The sequence below is a fragment of the Heliangelus exortis genome, chromosome 2, assembly GCF_036169615.1.
Source record: "Heliangelus exortis chromosome 2, bHelExo1.hap1, whole genome shotgun sequence".
Classification (NCBI taxonomy): Eukaryota; Metazoa; Chordata; class Aves; order Apodiformes; family Trochilidae; genus Heliangelus; species Heliangelus exortis.
Window position 1 is genome coordinate 20384050 of NC_092423.1, and position 20408 is coordinate 20404457.

General features: G+C 38.5%; 1 protein-coding gene across 11 annotated transcripts in view; it reads right to left on the reverse strand.

The window, feature by feature from the left end:
- The window catches only part of CACNB2 (calcium voltage-gated channel auxiliary subunit beta 2), a 237074-nt gene that overhangs the window by 40519 nt on the left and 176147 nt on the right, over positions 1-20408 (reverse strand). For all 11 annotated transcript variants that reach the window (XM_071735092.1, XM_071735088.1, XM_071735093.1 and 8 more), the window contains one exon: positions 1641-1763. In XM_071735092.1, the coding sequence (XP_071591193.1) occupies positions 1641-1763 (123 nt within the window). The remainder of the gene's footprint in view (positions 1-1640; positions 1764-20408) is intronic.

The following is a 20408-nucleotide window of genomic DNA, read 5'->3' on the forward strand; positions in this document are numbered from 1 at the left end:
CTCATATTTCTTTATTTCTAGCAACCTGCTAGGTAAGGTACAAAAAAAAAAAAAAAAAAAAAAAAAAAGAGATACTCCATTTATAGTCCATTTTTTTTACATTTTAGATGCATAAATAATTAAATCTTGTTCTCCCAGCTTTAACTATATAGAGAGCACCAAAACACTGAAGGGATATATATCTGGTGGGATACAGAGCACTGGTGAGTGAGCAGGGCATGGTCATAGAAGATGGACAGGGAGGACATGGCTGTAGGGGGAAGGACCACTACTCAGTGCACATTCCTGAAGAGGTTTGACTCACTGCCAAATGCAGGATGAGGGGATTCAAATCTAAATCCATGAGGCCCCTCCCCACTACTCCATCTCAGCAGCTCACCTGGTCCTTTCACAGGGCTCCTTTCACAGCCCAGCTCTGTCCTAGCGCTGGCAGACAGCCAACTTTCCTTAACAGCTTTGAGAGAAAACCAGGTATTTTTAATGGCAGTTGGTGCAGAATGTCTGTTCTATTACACCTGAAGCTGAGAGAACATTTTCATCTACTTTTTCATTCTTCAGTGCTACATGCAGACACAGACAATATAACAATTCAGCTGCTCTGAGCTTTTTGGAGATTCAGAAAAGTTCAGGATTCTTCCTCATTACCTTCTATGCTTATATATGTATCTGAGTCTAAATTGTGCTGTGAGGAAAAATGAGTAAATTGTAACAGAAAATCTGCTAGCACTGTGTTTCTGGTTAATGTGTAAACAGGGGAAAGACTTGATACAGTCTGAGATCATCATAAATGCAGATGGGATGGATGACTATACAATATCATTTAACCAAACTGAGGTGTATTTTCCAGTGCTTCCAGACTCATGAGAATGCTGATGTTTTTCTTTTGCCAGCACTCTGGGCTTATTTGTCTCTACTTTTGTCACAATACAAAGCAGAGCAATTCTTTTACACTATCATAAGCTAGAAAACATACTTTCTTCACTATACACAGTTTGAATCCAATTATCCTTTTTTGTGTGTTTAGCATATATAGAAAGTTATGATCTTTATTGAGTGTGAAGGCACTAAAAGCCCATTGCTATTATTTCCTTACTCTCTGTCCACCTGTATGTCTACCTGTGTATTAGGAAGGTTTCTTGCTTTTGCAAGGCATCTGCACTAGCAGACATAGATTTTCCAGTGTTAGGCTAAGTTGCTCTCTCCTTAAACTAAATTTCTAGTTCTTCTACTATAAATTTCCATTTCCAGATGACCTGTTTTTCTGACAAAATGCAATGAAATATGACCAGAAGCTGGGAAATCTCATAAAATGAGGGACTCATTCAGGAGGGAATAGCAGGCTTGTATGGGAAATTTACCAAGTTATTTGCTTTGGATTGTCTTTCAAGGAGCAGAAAGAACAACACTGTTAAACTTGAAAGTTTTCACATTACACAACACTTTAGCAAATGCAAAGCACCTTTTTCAACAGTTTCTTTGTGCATCTTGGAAGCTATAATTTCTGTAGTTTTACCTTATTTACACAGCATTTGTACAGTATCTTCATATATGAAATGTTATCTTAAAGGTAAGAAATAGTACAACTGTTACTTAAATAGACCCTTAAAGAGAGATGTACTTACTCCTCTAGTTTTACTTACTTCTTTAACGTGAAGAAAATCTTTAGCCTCAAATGAGATGGCCATGCCTGGGACTGGAACATCGTCATCATGAGCTGCACTGTACCCAACATTTGTCCGAACTGCAAATGCAACAGGTTTGGTCTGCAAGACAAAAGATTAACAGAATGAAGAATATTCTTGCCAACACATACATATGTAAAAAGATACACATGGAAGATGATTTTGCAAGTTGTCCTGTTAAAACTTTAAAATTGCGAAGAACAAGCAAAACATCTATGAAAAATGTTATGAAGAATCATACTTACTTACCTCCATTACTTAACATTACATTTTATAGAATACAAGATTTTTCCTAGCTACTAATGGTCTAAATTAATTTGGAGAATGCAAATCAGTAGCTAGAACTTAAAAATCAATTCACTATCTGTACACTATGTTTAGGTCTGATAGTATTGCACAGCAGATCTTTGGCTAAGATTTATCTGAGATTTCTAATCACAATTCTGTACTGTGGTGGCCATGTTTGTGTTACAGTATTTTAAAGAAGTTTGTTTGAATTGGCATGGAGTGTTTTATGCTGCTTTCACAACAATTACTGGGTCTTGATTTCAGAAGGGAATCAGCACATGGGAATCAGATTTCAGATTAATAGTATCTGGAGTTTAAATTGCAAATGTTTACTATTTGCTAATGAACAAAGAGATATAATTTTTTAGAATAAGAAGAGTTAATTATAGCAATTTAAAGATAAAGACATGAAATTCAAACACGGATGTGGCCAAACCTATTGTAGTTTGGCTGCACTGCCTATCTTGCTTACACCAGGAGTGGAAGAAGAATAATGAGGCATCTTTTTAGGCATTCATATCCAAAACTGGGATCTTAACACTGGCACTAAGCAGTTACCTAACCCTGGATGTATGTAAAAATTAAGTGCATCCTCTCTGGTTGAGCTGAAAGTCCCTATGTACTTCCTGTTCTGCAGCACTTGCCCAGAGCCCCCTCCTGCTATAGAGAAGCCATGTGCCAGCCCCTTCAGGGAAATCACAGATTGGGAGGAATGGTGCCAATGGCTGCAACTGACCCCTGAGCTGTAAGTCTCACTGCAGGGTCATTCTGAGAGCATAGTAATGTGCCCTCAGATCCTCAGGTTGCTACCAAAAACCAACCACAGAGAGATTTGCTTGTTCCAGTAATCCATAGTAAAACCTATACCAGCTGTGGTACCAGAGAGTACCAGGATTTTTACAAGTTTTGTTTCCATGAAACAGCTGCAGGAAGAGTCAGTGCCCTCTCTAGACCAGAGCCTCCTGTACAGCTTCTCCTTCCGAGCCCCACCAGTGCTGAACTCCATTCTGGGAGTTAAGCAGGGAGTAAAAGCTGCCACCCAGCCCAACCCAGACTGTATCTACAGAGGGCCCTCTGCTTTCAGAGGTACAACCAGAACAACCTTTATTCTGTCTTGTTTTACACCAAATGGCACCCTATTCTCCCAACAGAGAATATGAAACACCTGGGAACCACAATTGTCCTACAGCAGGCTAAACGTTTAGCCCATCCCAAAATCCTTCACAGTGGTCTTATGATCCAGTCTGTAGTCCCTATGCATTACAGGTGGAAAATATTTTTAAAAACCTCATACTGAGTCTCAGAGGTACTCACAACTGATTGAGGAAGGTGTGACACAACCTTTCATCTTAAAATAGACTAAATTTTCTGCCAGACAACAGTTCTAGCTTAATTAGTCTGTTTCCATCATCACTTCAGCTCAGCTAAAAATATGGCATTTTGCTGAGATGAAAATAATATAAAAAATAATTATTTCCTATGTAAGGAATTGCTTCCATTTATTCTCAAAAAAGAGGACATGTAAATGCATCTCCTATTTCATGACATGAAACCTGAATACCAGAAACCAAAAATTGTGCTGCATTTTTCTCATTACCAAAAATCCTTGCCTGTTCAACCCAGAATTACACTGAACAACTGCATAGTGCTAGAGGAAAGAAGCCTGCCACATTAAAATACATGATAAAATAATTCTAAAGACAATATCATGACACCTAACCTGGAAACGACAGTTGGAAATTAAGGGAGAGAAGGTTTCCTGCTGCTTAATTTAGGTCTAATGTGCTGTAAAAGCCACAGGGTTCCAATGAAGCAGATTTCAAGCTCCTTAAGTAGGCCTGTATTTGAATGAACTACAACAAATATTTTACATCTAAGTGCATATTCTAGGAAGGATTTTTAATTTAGACAGAGAAACAATGAGATTTTTCATAACAGTGGGGTCAAGGGAGTCTCTGTGTGAAATGAAACATGCAGTTTCAGAAGAATAAATTTTGCAAAGGGGTTGCAGAATGGGCTCCATGTTTATGTAGTATTCTGGATCCATATATGTATTTGTACAATGACATTGTCACTAAATTATTGGAAAAAAAGATGCTACAATATTCCATCTGTTCTTTCTTCCAGAATTAGTGGAAAAGATCTTAAGGAAGGTTGAGTAGAAGGACTCTAATGACTGAAACTGGAACCATTTACACAGCCCCTAATTTCAACTGGAAGGCCTATGACAGACTAAGGAATTAAATACAGCCGAATATATTTAAAGGTTGAAAAACCTGGCTATGATTTTTCCCCATGTCCCCATCATACTGCCTAAAAGTAGTATCTTACTGATTCTGTTTTCTCACAACAATTTTTTTCTTTTTCAGTCTGGTTGTCTTTACCTATGCATTTACGTATTTATGCATGAATCACTTCTTCCTTGCTGTCCTCTTGTAACAGTGTCATAAATATTATGGCTACAATCCACTGCCTATTTAAATATCCATCTCCCAACTTTTAAAATAACACATCTTTCAAGACTTTAACAGAGTTTAACATCTTTCTTGGAATTTAGTCACAATGGCTAATTGCTTTTCTTTCCAGGTAATCTTCTAGAAAAAAACTAAATCATAGAATCACAGAATGGTTTGGGTGTGAATGGACCTTAAAGGTCATCTAGCTCAAACCTCCCTGCATGGACAGAGAAACCTCCCATTAGACCATTAGGCTTAAAGCCCCATGCAACATGGCTTTGAACACTTCCAGGGGTGAGGCAGCCACAACTTCCCTGGGTAACCTGTTCCAGTGTCTCACCATACTCACAGGAAAAAATTTCTTATTAATGTCTAACCTAAATGCACCCCGTTCCAGTTTAAAATTACTCCTATCGCTACATGGCCTTGTAAAAAGTCCCTCCCCAGCTTTACTGAAGGCCCCCTTTAGGTACCAGAAGACTGCTACAGGGTCTCCCCAGAGCCTCCTCTTCTTCAGGCTGAACAATGCCAACTTTGTCAGTTTGTCTTCATAGGAGTTGTGCTCTAGCCCCGTGATCATCTTCATGGTCCTCCTCTGGGATTTCTCCCACAGCTCTATGTCCTTCCTGTGTTGAGAGCTCTGGATCTGGACATGAAACTCCAGGTGGGGTCTCACGAGGGCACAGTAGAGGGGGAGAATCACTTCCCTTGATCTGCTGGCCATGCTGCTTTAATGCAGACCAGGACGCTGTTGGCTTTCTGGGAGGCAAACACACATTGCTGGCTCATGGTGAGCTTCTCAGCCAACACCTCCAAATCCTCTTCCTCAAGGCTGTTCTCAATCCATTCTCTGCCCATCCTGCATTTGTACTTGGGATTGAAGGTGCAGAACCTTACACTTGGACTTGTTGAACCTCATCAGGTTTGAATGGGCCCATCTTTCAAGCCTTTCAAGGTCCCTCTGGATGGTCTCCCTTCCCTCTAATGTGCAGACCAAACCACACAGCTTGGTGTCACCAGCAAACTTGCCAAGGGTGCACTGGATCCCATCATTCATGTCCTTGACAAAGATGTTAATCAGTACCAATCCCACTACCAACCCTTCTTAATTTACAATTTATGAGTACTATGTGAATGGCTATAATAAAATAAACAGTAATTTTTAATGCATCGATTTTTCTTTCAACTAGAAAATCCTGTTGCTGTTGGAATATGCTGCAGATGTTACTCAATAGATTTAGGTCATATACAGAGCTTGATTACATTTTCACTGTGCAACAGAAAAAGTTCAAATCAAATAATGTTTTAAAAATACAAACAAAACTCATAAATGGATAAAATTAATCCTTTAACAGGACAAATATGTAGAAAAATATATATAGCAAGAGGAAATGGTCTAGATGAGTTTACTCGATGTTCTTATTTGCTACCATTCCATTAGAAAATGATAGTCACAATTTTTTAAAAATATAAATCACAAACAAAAAGCAACAGCTGGCTTAACTCATTGTCTTAGGCATTTTTTTCAAACTCTGAGCTCTTCCAGTATACTGCAAGAGGAGTTAAGGCACATAAGTCAAATTTCTGGACTCCTATATGGGAGAAAAGTATGTGAATGCCAGGCAGACATGTCCCTTAATAAATTCATCTTGTCATTATATAGATGAATTGTTAAACAGGGTTTTAAGATATGATTATTCATTCATTATTACAGTTCTGAACATGCGTATTTATGAGAATGATCACCAAAAAAAAAAAACCAAAACAACTTGGTGATTCCTTAGCATCAACTTGAAAACATCACAGTGTTGATGCAACACAGATATATACACTTCCTAGCACTTCAAATTTCCATCTTATTCAACTTCTCTAGAATATTTTCAGTTGTTATTAGCACACATTTACTTCACAGAAAAGACAAGAAACTATTACAGAACTAGGCATGCCACAAAGAAAAGAAGTAGTCACACAGGTACCAAATTCAGTACCAAATTAGTAGTCACACAGGTAATGAATTAATTATTTCCCTTAAAAATAAAAGATAACATAAATTACTGGGGTTTAATAGTAGTTTTAAAACTCACAATCTTCCTGAATTTAAAATTACAGAGTAACAGAATTGATGCTTTCTATGCTATTACTCATTTCAGTACTGAAAATACAGATATGAGTAAGCACTGAATTTTCAATTCTCCTAAATAATGCTTCATCATTAAGGAGTACAGAAGGAATAAATCATTCATTGTTATTAAGATGATTTTTTTTTTTTTTTTTTTTTTTTTTGGTAATGCATAGTAAGCCCTCATTGTAGAACTGTATCTCGGAACAAGAATGGAAATATTAAGGACAAATCTTTGCCAAACACTGATAGTGGGGTTAATTTGCTTGCCTATCCTTTCTCACATTTGCCATATCCTTCTAGTGAGTGTCCAAAAAATGTTCAACAGAGTACTGTGACTTACTCTTAACAGTACCAGTGGATGGAAGGCTTCAGGTTGACTGAAGACTTTAACATCTCTGCTGCATTACAATGAACAGATATCTTCAGCAAATTAATGTCCTTGACATAATTACAAGTGATCTAAAATTTCTGATTAGAGGGCAACACCCAACTACTCAAGAAAAAAAGAACTCCAGAACTATCTTAACATAAAAGAAATGAAGCAGGTAAGAAATCCTCTGTAATTTTCTGCTATCAAAAAATTAATACAAAAACTGAGTAGAAAAACAGAGCAGAACACTCTATAGATATTCTCAGAAACCTTATGTCCCATTTTAGACACTTATCATACTGCCAGAAACAGAGACTGAATTACCATGGGATTAGACAACAATAATTCATCTAATTGAATATTTAAAACCAATTAATTTATAAGAGTTAAATGCTAGCCTTTTCACATAAATAAATAATTCTGAAAGTGTCATAGAACTGTAAAATTAACTACTTTTTACTGTCTTGAACTACATTGTCTGAGCTAAAAAAAACTGAGTTGTTACGTAATTAGGGCCTGTAATTACGTAAACTTTTTTATTTTTCTTAACACATGCACATATATATTTTAAAATATATCAAGCATTTTCTTATATAGTCTACAGTTCTATATAGTCTAGAGTTCTAAAATTAGACTGGGTCAGAACAGTTAAGCACTTTCTGTTCTTTCTCTAAATCTCCATGAAAATGTGAGAGCAGTTCAGTAATCAGTTAATCCGCAGGCTGGACTACAAGGATAAGACACTCCCAGATGTTAAACAGTTTAACATTTCATCTCTCTCAAGAGAAACAATGCAGCTTGAAAAAGTTGACTTATTTTTAGAATGAACATTTCCACCTTGTTTTCCTTTTTCCTTGCTGTGAAAATACAATATTAAACAGATCAAATAACTTCACAAGGAAAGTGAAGCTCTCCAAAGCTTCCAAACCATGGACATTATAACCAAACCATGAACATTACCACCATCTGTACCAATGGGGCAGCAGGGAACACACTCTGAAGTGAGATTCTCAATCAAACAATTTCAGCATCTGAATTTAGCTGAGAATATAAATCAATGAAAACATAGCCACCAATTGTTAAACCAACTTTGGCTGTAGACCTTTGGTAACAAACATAAACTGAAGCTGGACTACGAGGACTTTACTTAATTTTCTCTTTTTTTCCATTTATATCTCCCTTCTTCCTTTTGGTCATAGGTTACAAGTTATACTCACGCACTTTACATCTTCACTCTAACCCTCAATACTAAGTCAATGCTATTTACAGCATTATTATCATCTGTTACTTATAATCCCTCACTCTTGTGTTATGAGTAACTTGTGTTCAACACATACATGAACATTTGCACATTTTATCAGTCCCAGACACTTTGTTCATTTGAACGATTTTGCACCTGCTTGGCTGAATATGTGTTCAAGAAATATTTCACACAATAAGAGCAAAATAATACAATCTGTTTTCTAGTAATGTCCTAAAAACATGATAAGACCCTTTTTTTTTCAATGAATCATTTCAGATGTTTTATTCTGTGCCATAAACCCAGCAGATGCAGCCTATGGGGATTCCAGCCAAGAAGGCAAATTTTCTGACACAGAATTTGTTCACAGAAGAGGTCATCTCCCTCACGGCCACTAATTTTGGGAATGTTGCTTGAAATCTGAGGCATCTCTATTCCCCATCCATTACCGTAACATAGCAGGAAACCAGATCACAGCATTCTTCAAACCATTTACACCTGAGGCTCTTAAGCTGTCCTATGGAAAGCAATATCTCTAGAGCTACAGAAATACAAGCAAGGCTTAAGGCTACCTTTATGTTCTTCAGCAGTGTATGATGAAAATCTAGAGTCTCTGATCCATCTCATTTTTCACTGTATTACAACACTCCCATGGGAGGGAGAGGTGCATGACATTGTGTTGAATAAGTTTGGAAGGGCTTTGGTGAGAAGCTGATGGAAGCTTCCCCATCTCCAAGCTGGACTCACCTCTTGCAAGGCTGAGCCCATCAGCAATGGTGATAATGCCTTGGTGATAAAAATATTTAAGAAGGGTAAAAGGAAATGGATAAGTGAAGGGAGAGAGGAAGGGAGAGAGGAAGGGAGAGAGGAAGGGAGAGAGGAAGGGAGAGAGGAAGGGAGAGAGGAAGGGAGAGAGGAAGGGAGAGAGGAAGGGAGAGAGGAAGGGAGAGAGGAAGGGAGAGAGGAAGGGAGAGAGGAAGGGAGAGAGGAAGGGAGAGAGGAAGGGAGAGAGGAAGGGAGAGAGGAAGGGAGAGAGGAAGGGAGAGAGGAAGGGAGAGAGGAAGGGAGAGAGGAAGAGAGAGAGGAAGGGAGAGAGGAAGGGAGAGAGGAAGGGAGAGAGGAAGGGAGAGAGGAAGGGAGAGAGGAAGGGAGAGAGGAAGGGAGAGAGGAAGGGAGAGAGGAAGGGAGCAAGAGAGGAATGAGATGAGAGCAATACCTGATCAGAGACATGCAGATCAGTGAGAAATGAGGGGAGGGACTTTCCAGAGCAGAGGTTCCTCTGTAGCTCATGGTCAGATGGCAGGCTGTCTCTTGCAGCCTTAGAAGAAGCAGATCTGGATCTTCAGACTGTGAAGGTCCACAGGGGAGCAGATGTGGAAGACCTGATGCCAGGGGAGGCAACTTCCCAAAGCAGGCCATGACTCTGCAGGCAGCCCACACTGGAGCAGTCTGTTCCTGAAGGACTGCACCTCAAGGGAGGGACTCCTGTCAGAGGGGTCTGTGAAGGACTTTCTCACATGGGATGGACTCCATGTTGGAGTAGGGAAGGAGTATCAGGAGTCCTCAATGGAGGAGAGAGGAGTGGTAGAAAACAGAATGTGATGAACCGACCATAAATCCCATTCTCTGTCTCTTTGTGCCATTGAAAGGAGAAAAGGTAGAGAAATAAGGAGCAAAGTAATTTGGACCTGAAAGAAGGAAGGGGGTGGGGTAACGTATTTTTTTTTAAGGTCTGGTTTTGTTTTCTCTTTGTCCTGCTGTGATTTGATTGATGATAATTTAAATTTATTTTTTCCCCCCCAAGTCAAGTCTGTTTTGCCAGTGACCATAATTGGTGAGTGAACCCTCCCAGTGCTTACCTCAGCCCATGAGCTTTTATACTTTCTTCTCCCCATCCCACAGTCAGGGGCAGAAGTGAGTGAATGGCCACACAGTGCTTTGTTGCTGGCTGGGCCTAAACCACAACAAGCACTTCCATCAGTTCAGATGAAACCAGAATGCTGATCTGAACGCATCGTTTATGACGGCAATGTCAGCTAAGTCAAGAGCTGACTCAGAATATGACTTCAGTTATCATTTTGACAAAGTGCTGTCGAAGCTGGCACTGTGTTAAAGCTCAGAAAATATGTCTCAAAGCAAGTCTCCTCCCTCACTGTTGATACATAATGCTACGCATCCTTCATCATATCCACTTTTCACAGATGCCTGTAACCTTATCCTGAAAGCAAGGAATTGTTTTTCTCTTGTATAATGTTTGTCTCTAGAAACACTACCAGGTTTGCGTTCATGAAAATTTAAATCACCCCACAAATCTTTTCATCTGAAGAAAGTTGATACTACTCCTGAACTTTTTATTAGTGATCTTGGTATGGAGTAAATATATCAAATGATGACCTATGTTTTGCACTATTTCCAAGACTAGCCCTATATATCGTGTTTGGGTCATAAGCCAAATTAATACCTCACTAGGGACAAAGACAAATAGCAATGTGATATCCCTTTAACCATCATATTAAAATGCATCACTTTATTTTACCTTGCTATTGATTGAAAGTAAAATATATAAAGCAAAAGCAGTTCAAAACATAGATATTCCACAGGATTATGTGATTTTAATTACTGTTTTAAAAGTATACAGTGATATGAGGTATGTGCTGTCACAAAAGAAGCTCAAGAGTAGAAAAATAAACAAAAAAAAACCCCAGAAGAATCATAGAACTGTTTTGGTTGGAAAGGACCTTGGGATCATCAAGTCCAACTACTAACTTAGCACACTGACAAGTCCATCTCTAAACCATGTCCCTAAGCACCATATCTACAGGACCTTTACATACCTAAAGGGATGCTGACTTAACCTTTTCCCCGTGCAGCCTTCACTGTGAAGAAAGTGAAGAAATTTTTCTTCAGTGTGAAGAAATTCCAGTGAAGAAATTTTTCCTAATATCCCATCTAAACCTCCCTTGACACATCTTGTGGCAACTTCTTGTTCTATTGCTTGTTACTTGGCAGAAGAGATCAATACCCACCTTACTACAGCTTCCATTCAGATAATGTCTTCCCTGAGCCTTTTCTCCAGACTAAACCACCCCAGTTTCCTCAGCTGCTCCTCATAAGACTTGTGCTCTAGACAGATTCACTGCCCACCTTTGGAACCTTCCCATTTTAATATTTTTCTATTTTGTACACAAAGTTACACAACTTAAGAAACAAAAATCAAACCCACCTGAGTTCACTAGCAATTCTTAGGAAATGTATACCCTAGATGCTGATTACTGCTGCAGCTTCATTACAACTAAGTGTCCTGTCTCTAAAAGCCGCATCTACTCAGCAATCTTACTGCTAAGGAAACAACAGCTCATGGATGTTCCAACAGAAAATCAGTGTATACTTGCTGTCACTATAAGTAGCAATCAATAATATGACTTCCCAGCAAGGATTTGGCCTTCTTTTATTGGTGTGGGTGTACGTATCAAATAAGTCTGGCTGCAAGAAAGAATGACAGAATAATTGAGGTTGGAAGGAACCTCTGGTGTCACCTAGTCCAAGCCCCGCCCAAAGCAGGTCTAGTTAGATCAGACTGCTCAGGCCCGTGCCCAGGTGCACCTCAAGGACAGACACCACAACCTCTCTGTGCATCCTGTTTCAGTATTTGACCACCCTAATGTTAAAAATCCAAACAGGAACGATTGTTTGCTCATTTATCTGTAAGTGACATACATAAAAATACAATGGACAACAAGTACTGGATTTTATGCACCAGCACAAGGAAAATGAATTGTTATCCTCAGTGAAAATCGCCAATTTTCAGTTTTCGTTGTAAGTGATATAAAAAAGGGTTTTTTTAACTACTAGGCTTGGGGTTTTCTGTGTGTGTGTGGCATATATGATTTCAACTTAAGGCAGCAATTGTACTACCTTCCTACAGCAGATAGCACTGACCCCATAAGCATCTAATGCCTGAGGCTCAAGTCTTGTGCTAGTGCTTGTCTGTGCAAGCTGCTGTAATCAGCACTTCCAACAAAGCAAAGGAACTGAAAAACAAAAGCACAGTGGGAGAGAAAATCACAATAAAAATGTAGCTAATAGGCAGCCACTTGAGTACAATGGTGCAATGAAATTCAAACTGCTCTGAATTATTAAGGCTTTTGATAGCATGGATCTCTCCTGAGGGATTTGGAAGACAAGCGGTCAGCCAGAACATGTAGTTATGGAGCCAAACTTTGTAATTTCTCAGTGCCTGAGTCAGTAATTCGATTTCAGTATATTTTATCATCTATTTCCAAAAGCAAGGCAATATGAACTATGCCCATCTATTATTATGAGTGCTTGCACTGCTCTCTTACAAAGGGCTGCCTCACCAATTTCTTGCCTAGGGAACACTGCATCCACTGCACTCCAGAGCCTAACATCAACATACAACCTCCCACAAGAGTGACCAATGAGGAGAAATCCCCATTCCAAAAGCCAACACCTTGGTCAACCTTCCTCTTGAAATGCCTAAGCATGTTTAAGGGTCATTACACAGAAATTCAGCTATTAAAGATCCAGGTACTTGGTATCCCTGCTACTGCAATGCCTGCTCTCAAAAGGAAAATGTAACACATCCAGCTGGTACAAGAGAGTCTGCCGGATCTCTTTTTTTGTTAATAATAGGTAGGCTTAAGAGAATTTTTTTTGTTGTCTCATACTCTCTAGAGATCCTTTTGTTACTATTTTAGCTCATCTTCACACACAGCTTGAAAGTCATGCTTCCTATTTCCTTTTACGAAATCCTATCTGAATAGAGAGTCACCAATGTCGGTTTACATTCAGCTCAGGAGGCAGCAAAGACTGAAATAGCTTTAGTGACGCACACAGAGCTTTCTCATTTAAGCAGGGTCTTTTTTTTTATTGGAGCATAACACCTCAAACTCATCCCTGGCTGTGTGTTGTCTGCAGGCAAGTGTGCCAGAGAGGTGGCTCTTCGGCACCACCCACTTGGGGAGCTAATGGGAACAACTGGAACCAGGCACAGCTGAAGAAGTCTGTTTGTTCTTTCTGAAAACATGCTTGTTCTGGCAGCAAAAGCCAGTAGATGAAAACTGTCATTTGCAATAAAAATACTGTGCAGGGATTTCAAGTTCTTTTTGTCAATGTCACAAGTGAGGACATTTTATGCTTATGAGACATTTTAAGCTTATGAGACAGCATTTTAGTGAATTTTAGCTTTTTGGCTAAACTGAGGTTTGCAACGAGAAAAGATCTGGCAGTAACATTTTCAGGTTATTCATAGATAAAAACTCCTAGGGAAAAACATAAATCCATGAAACAGCAAGCTAAAGTAATAACTGAGCAATGCAGTGATTGGTTAAAAATGAAGATACAATTATCCAAAGCTTCTGAAAAAGAGGCATAGCATTATATATATTACTTATAATATATATATAATTAGTCTTAATTCAGTATAATGCCTGCAATTTGTATTGCTAGTTCCAGTACTTAAATAATTTTGCACTTCGTTTTTCCAATTTGATCAGAAAGTCTCTATGCTAAAGCCAAAAGTTAATGTTCTTAAAATGTTTCACTTTTGCATAATATATTAAGCATGTGTTTTTCAAGAAACTATGCTGAAAACATCTTCATTAGACAAATACATTTTTTAGCTAGACTGCTCTATTTCCAGAAGTTAAGAGCAATATATGATGATATTTTTGAGTTTGAAAAGTCAAATATTATCTCTTAACTAAAAAGCTGAACAAAAACTGAGAAGTTATATCAGTACATTGTAAACAGCTGACTCAATGCTTCTGACCCTGCTACATGATTACATTTTATGGCTATAGCTGATGTGATCCTACACTCCTAGTGATCACCTCTGTTCCTGTAGGTCTTGCACTGCCTCAGATCCTTGCCACATACAAATTCAAACGGAATCTCTACTTCAAATCTCCCTGACATCCTAAATACAGAAGACAGAAATTATAACACATAGAACATACACCTTAAGCTGCGTGAAAAGAACACTTACAAAAGCTGAAAGTTAAACGTCCCAGAATTAGAAGATGTTAAAATGGAGGTACTTACAGCCTAGGAGAACAGTGGTGATGTTTTAACTTAGCCCTCACTATGTAGTACAGCCATTAACTTAATCATAGCATCATAATCATTCAGGTTGTTAAAGACCTGTAAGATCATGCAGTCCAACTTTTACCTGGTTCTACTAATCAGATGGGCTCTACCAGCCCACTGCCAAACCATGTTCCTAAACACTGTATTTATACAATTTTAAAATATAATCATATATCCTCTACCACCTCAGCACTATATCTTACTTGCTGATGTATGAAACACAAGAAGTTCTCTATAGTATCCTATACTCTTCTGATGCTTTTTTTTTTTTTTTTTTCCAGCACAGAGTGAGGCTTAGCTAATTCAAGAGACAAATCGTCTCTAAGGGATGATTTATCTCTTTTAAAATGCATAAAACACCTTTTGCCTCTGTCTCTCCACCAAGTAGGGAAATAAAGCATTGATCCCTATTCTTCCAGCCTTGCCAAATCCTCAGTGATACGAATGAAACAGACAACTCAGTGATACGAATGAAAAGTTTCTTAAATTTTTCACTCAAAATTAATGGAAACTCAAGATCTCAAACTGTGACTTAGCTTCCCAGCTGCTATGCTGTGAAGACACATCAGAAGCATTCAGAAGCTTCTGCATAAGGCCCCACAAAACCAAGTCATCATTATAGACTTCTATCTTCTTAATACGCAATAAATATAACACTAGGCCATAACAAGACAGAGAACAAGATGGGATAACCAGAGTAGTAATTAGCTGCTTGATTATATAGTAGAAATTACAGAATTACATGGGAAGAAAAACTAAGCTAGCACATATCACCTTACATCTTTAATTTTCTATCTTTGGAGTCACTGATATTGCTTATTTAGTATTTTTTAACTTGATTTTTTGTGTATGTGTGCATATGCAGTTTTCTATGTTTACATAAAACATACAACGGAAAGATCCATTAAGTAATACTTTTTTAGTGTCACTCTGACATTTTCATAAACCATCAGTACAACTCAGATCTTTAAACCCACTGCCAAAAACTTGCTGCAGTTTCAATTACAGAATTTAAAGACTGCAAATTCCATAAGAGCAATTGCACTAGAGTTGAGGCACACTGTGGCTATGCTCTTCTCCAATGTTTGCTGAAAGCAGAACAACTGTGAGATTTGGAAATGAGATAATATGAAAAATGTAGTTTTATCTGAAATTTTTCAATATTTTTTAAAAATAAAATTAAGCCAAAGCTGATATGAAACATATGACAAACAAAAGATGAATTTGACATCACTACCTTTACCTATTATAATCCTCCTCTAATTATTGCAATCCTCTTTTTGCAAAATGCTCATCTTGGGTCTTCAGCCTGGCCCTCACTGTGGCAAGGCACATCTGGGAGACCAGTAAGTTATTACCTCCTCCCTTTCTATTTGCATGAACAACCTCTTTCCTGGAACATTTAGCACCAGTAGAGCAGCTGTTGCACAGCAATTATTCCACACTGTCATAGAAAGAGTCATGGCCTTGCCCATATGTTCTGGAGATTCCTTTTTCGCCAGAAAAATCCCCCAAAGATTTAGAATTAAGTTAGCACAGCACTTGAGCTGTTCTAACATAAGCCAGGAACCAGGCAAAAGCAAGCAGGGTACAAGCAACATATGAGTGGCTAAAAGAAAGCTTTGGGCTATTTTTTATATGAGCAATGCCAAGAGCAGCCCATAATTGTGGCCTAAAGATTTAAGAGAGTTCTCATTCTGATCCAGTCCAAAACTGCTCTCTCACAGTAAAGAGTTAGAAACAAAATTATTTCAATTTAGTATTTCCTAATATTCTTATTTACTTTTTTAAAGCTATCTCATTTGGATACCTTGCTTGGAGCACAAGATAAAACAGGTTTCCTGGTGGGTGTATGAGATGCAAGAGTGGAGTGCTGTGATGATGATATCCTTACATAATATATTATACAGCTGGTGCACAGCTAGTCATCTAGCCAGCAGATGAAACACTAGCTGGCAATAAAACCCTCTCTTATTATAGCTGTAAAACTGTTAAGGCTTAATTCTGGGTTCTACGAAGCAAGAGTTATTACAAAAGCATGAAATAAAGTGACACAGGATTCCATAAATTTCATCATTGTAAGAAAAAGAGACACAGCATAAAAAGGCAAAAGATCCATAAGAATTCTAATTTGGCTTTCTAGACATTTTTAATTTACTCTATTTTCTTCAGCTCAGTGGACTGAATTTTCTGGGGTTATGCAGGTACGTGGTCCTTTAGGGTGAACCAAAGCAACTGGAGCATCCCATGCTCAGTCTTATCAGGGAATCAACTTGAGCAAGACAATACACAGCTGCCTATCTATACACAGTTGTTCTATCCACAGACAGCAGGTAGGTACTGAGAATGGAGCCAAACATGGTCAGAGTAACACCTTTGAATGTTCTAGAAACAAGCAGGGAAAACAAAATAAAAAGGGCTCTTATAGGTTTGTTTCTAATCAATTGGTAGAACCTGTGGAAAGAAACAAGCCCTCACAAAATGGAAAAAACCAGCAAAAGTGAGGAAAGAGTGTCAACAGGAGAATGAATGCAGTGGTCTCTGGGAAAGCAGATTTCAATATACTTTCAGTGTATTCTCAAGTATAACTGCTTCCCGTGGGAAGCAGTTCTCAAGTTAAAAATTAGTTCAGGAAAGTGACAGGCCCTGAGTGAAATAATATTAAGGGCACAAGCACAAACTAACCTATATGAAAAGAGGGTACATAACCTGAAACCTAGGAAAGAATACTAAAGAGGAAACCACTATGAATGTGATAGAACCAAGAAATAGTGAAAAATCAGTGTAAAATTATATATAATTAGTTAGCAATATTAAAAATACTCCCTTCTGCTTTTATTGTATATTAATAGCAAAAATCATATCAGAAGCTCTCTCACCTAAAGAAAAAATCTGAACTTCAATATGCCAGACAAATTAGAAATACAATTCATATTTTGTTGAGTCTTCCGTTTTTAAAATATTGTTAAACTTTTTAAAAAGTTTAATCAAACTCCAGCTATAGCATATTTTGCTCTGTCTATCTTTGAGTGGGGAAAAGTGAGCAGAACAAATGGAAAAGCAATCAACCTAACTTGAGTTTCTGGAAAAAAACCACAACTAGAATAAAAACCTTATGCAGAGAAAGCAGAATTTGACAAGGAAAACCTCTGTAACCAAATGCATTACACGGCCTTAATTTCTTTCTATAGGAGAATACAGACAGCAGAGAACACTCTCTCTGCTGGACTGACTGAAGCTCTGAACTTTTTTTTCTGACAGCCTCATTGACAAGCTCAAAAGTATTGCTGAAATAAGGGGACTGGCACAAAGGATTTGATAAGCAATAACTATTGCTCGCAAATATGGAGGATGGATTAATTAATTTTCTGCAGCTTTGTATTCCTTGTCCATTACTATTCAGTGTTTCCATACAGTATTTGGATGATGGCATACAGAATGTGCTTCTTTAATTTACAAATATTACTGAACTGGAGGAAACTAAAACAACTGTGGAAGAAAGTAGGAAGACTTTGAAACTGTCTTTCTAACCAGAAGAATGTTCCAAATGAAACCACAATTTCGTCAGGGAAGCTGCAGTTGACCAGACAACACTCCTCAACTCAGAACAGTATGTTTTAACTGACTCAATGGTTGTCCTAATGACAGGATTTAAGGACTGGATCACAATGAGAAGTGACTGTCATATATGTGTGAAAGACAGTACCCCATGGAGGATGACTAAGGCCCAAAAGATCATTCTCTGTCTGTTTCACTACTTCCACTTGCTTGCTTGCACACGTTGGATTCACATAGTCACCAGCACAGCTCATCTCTTCTCTCTTGCATGTCTCATCCTACTGTTTCTATACACAGAGATCTTGATAGTGAATTAATTTTTACCTACTTTTTGTCACCAAAAAAATCAGATAAGTTCTACATATATATGTATTTCCAGTACTCTATGAACTCCTTGTGTGCTTATCAAAGTGGCATCTGAGTTCTATGTATTAAAATTCATAAAAGCATTTAGGTTCAGCTCACAATGGCCATACACAGACACAGGGAGAAGCATGAAAAAAAGACAACCCAGAGTGACAAAAGTAAATATTTTTTTTTCTTGGATGCTAAAAGAGGCAAGATGGGGTTTATTTCCATTAAAAAAGTTACTAAGTTGTTGGCCAGAAAACAAGCCTTAAAGAAAAGACCAACCCTCCTCAGGGCAGAAGTCACCTTGCTCATTTCAAGTTTTTTCAAGTTAGTGAAGTTTTCCATGCTACTTTTAGGGTGTTTAGGGAGTTTTGAGCAGAATTCAGGTTCAGATTTCAGCAAGTTATTGTGGTAAAAGGAACAAGTGAGGACCATGGCAAAGGAACTGCCTCTCCAGAAATGACAGGCAAGACCTTGTGTGCAGGCAGATTGATCCTACAAGAGCTGAATGAGGCCTATTTGCTGCAGCTGCTGCTCAGTACAGATGTTGATAGTGCTAACTGCAGTGGGTGAACTATTGAATATAAACCCAGGAGAGATAGAAGGAGATGGAACCCAGGTATCTTGCATAGTGGATCTGTTACATCATCTTCTGGGGAGGAGCAAGAAAGTACACAAGCCAAGCACCTGGATATTCAGACAAGCCACATCATGAAATGTTACAAACTACTTCACTGACAGAGAGATTTAGCTTCTAGGTAGTATGGGAGCTTGGAGAGATATGGAAAAGAGGGGACCTCATGAAGGGTTCTGGATGACCCCAATGGCACTAAGCTTTTTCACAGATACAAATAAGTATTAACTATTAACACTTTAATATATGAAAGCTTTGCCTACTGTAGGAAACTGAGTAGAGAGAAACAGTAATGTCCTGCCTCAACAGTCAAACACAAGGCTCTAGATGTATTTAAACATGCCTCCAGAGGATGTAGATCACACCAGTTCATTCTACACCAAAAAGAACTCCTGACTGTGCTATAGTAACCCCAGAGTACTACTGACTAAGTTTTGGGCAAATAAAACTGTAAGGAGGAAAGCTGCAGAACCAATTACAGTTTATGTGAACATCTGGGAAAATAGCAAAGAAAGACAGGGAGGACAACATAACACTTGGGCATCTTTTGTGATTGTAGAAGTAACACATGAATCATCAGCACTGAAGTTGGCTGAAGGTGAAGTACAGAACTCTTCCTGGTGTGGGAGGCTGCCACACAGGCTGACAGGTGTGGGAGGATGCATGCCTTGGTGGCATACACACTTGACCTGGAAAGCAGAGGCCAACATCCCGAAACCTGCAAGGAAAAGGATCAGATTAATGCTGAAGAGACAGCATTAATCCAGGGACACACAGGGAGCAACCTGCAGAGAAGAAATATCACTGTAGTATGTCAGGTAGCAACTTACTGAAGCACGGCAAGTGTCTCATGCTCCCCATCCTTCCTGACAAGAGCAGCCAGGGGGGCATGAAAAACCTGTACCCTGGCAAGTTCAGCCCTAGGTGTCTGGATTGGCCTTGGTTGTGCTCCCAGGGCCAGAAGCAACTGCTAGCTGGGCAGCAAGTCTGCCACCCTATCAGTCAATTTGGGGCTATCTGTTACATCAAACTAAGAAAAAAAAATATTCCCAGTAGAAATCCTATTGTTGCCATTTGTTTGCACTTTTGCAATTGGAGATACAAAACAAAACACCATGTAACTTTTCTCATCAGCTGCAGCTGTAAATTGATTTGCTGTATTTATTCTCTTTTTATAGAACAAGTCAAAGGCAAAAGGTATAAACTGAGTTTAGGTTGAAAGTAACAGTTTTATCCCCCCTTTTTTGTATTCCAACTCAGTATAATGTGTTCTGGCCATGCAACTCAATGTTCTCATAAATACCCAGCAGCTAAATCCCTTCTGATTTATCAACACCAGTATTATTTACTGACACCTCTTTAGTTTTCCTACACAGGAAATCATCCATTTCTGAATTCAGGAGTAAGAGAGTATTGTTTTCATATTGGTCTTTGTTTTAAAAACCATATTTTTATTTGCTTCTGACATTCAAAAGCACTAGAATTATGAGAAGCCAAAGAAAAAGTGTTTCTGAGTCTTCTACACTGGGTGTCTAAGGGAATGAGGCTCCCAACATCTACACAGAGGCTGTGTATGACTGTGCTATGGTGCTCACCTGT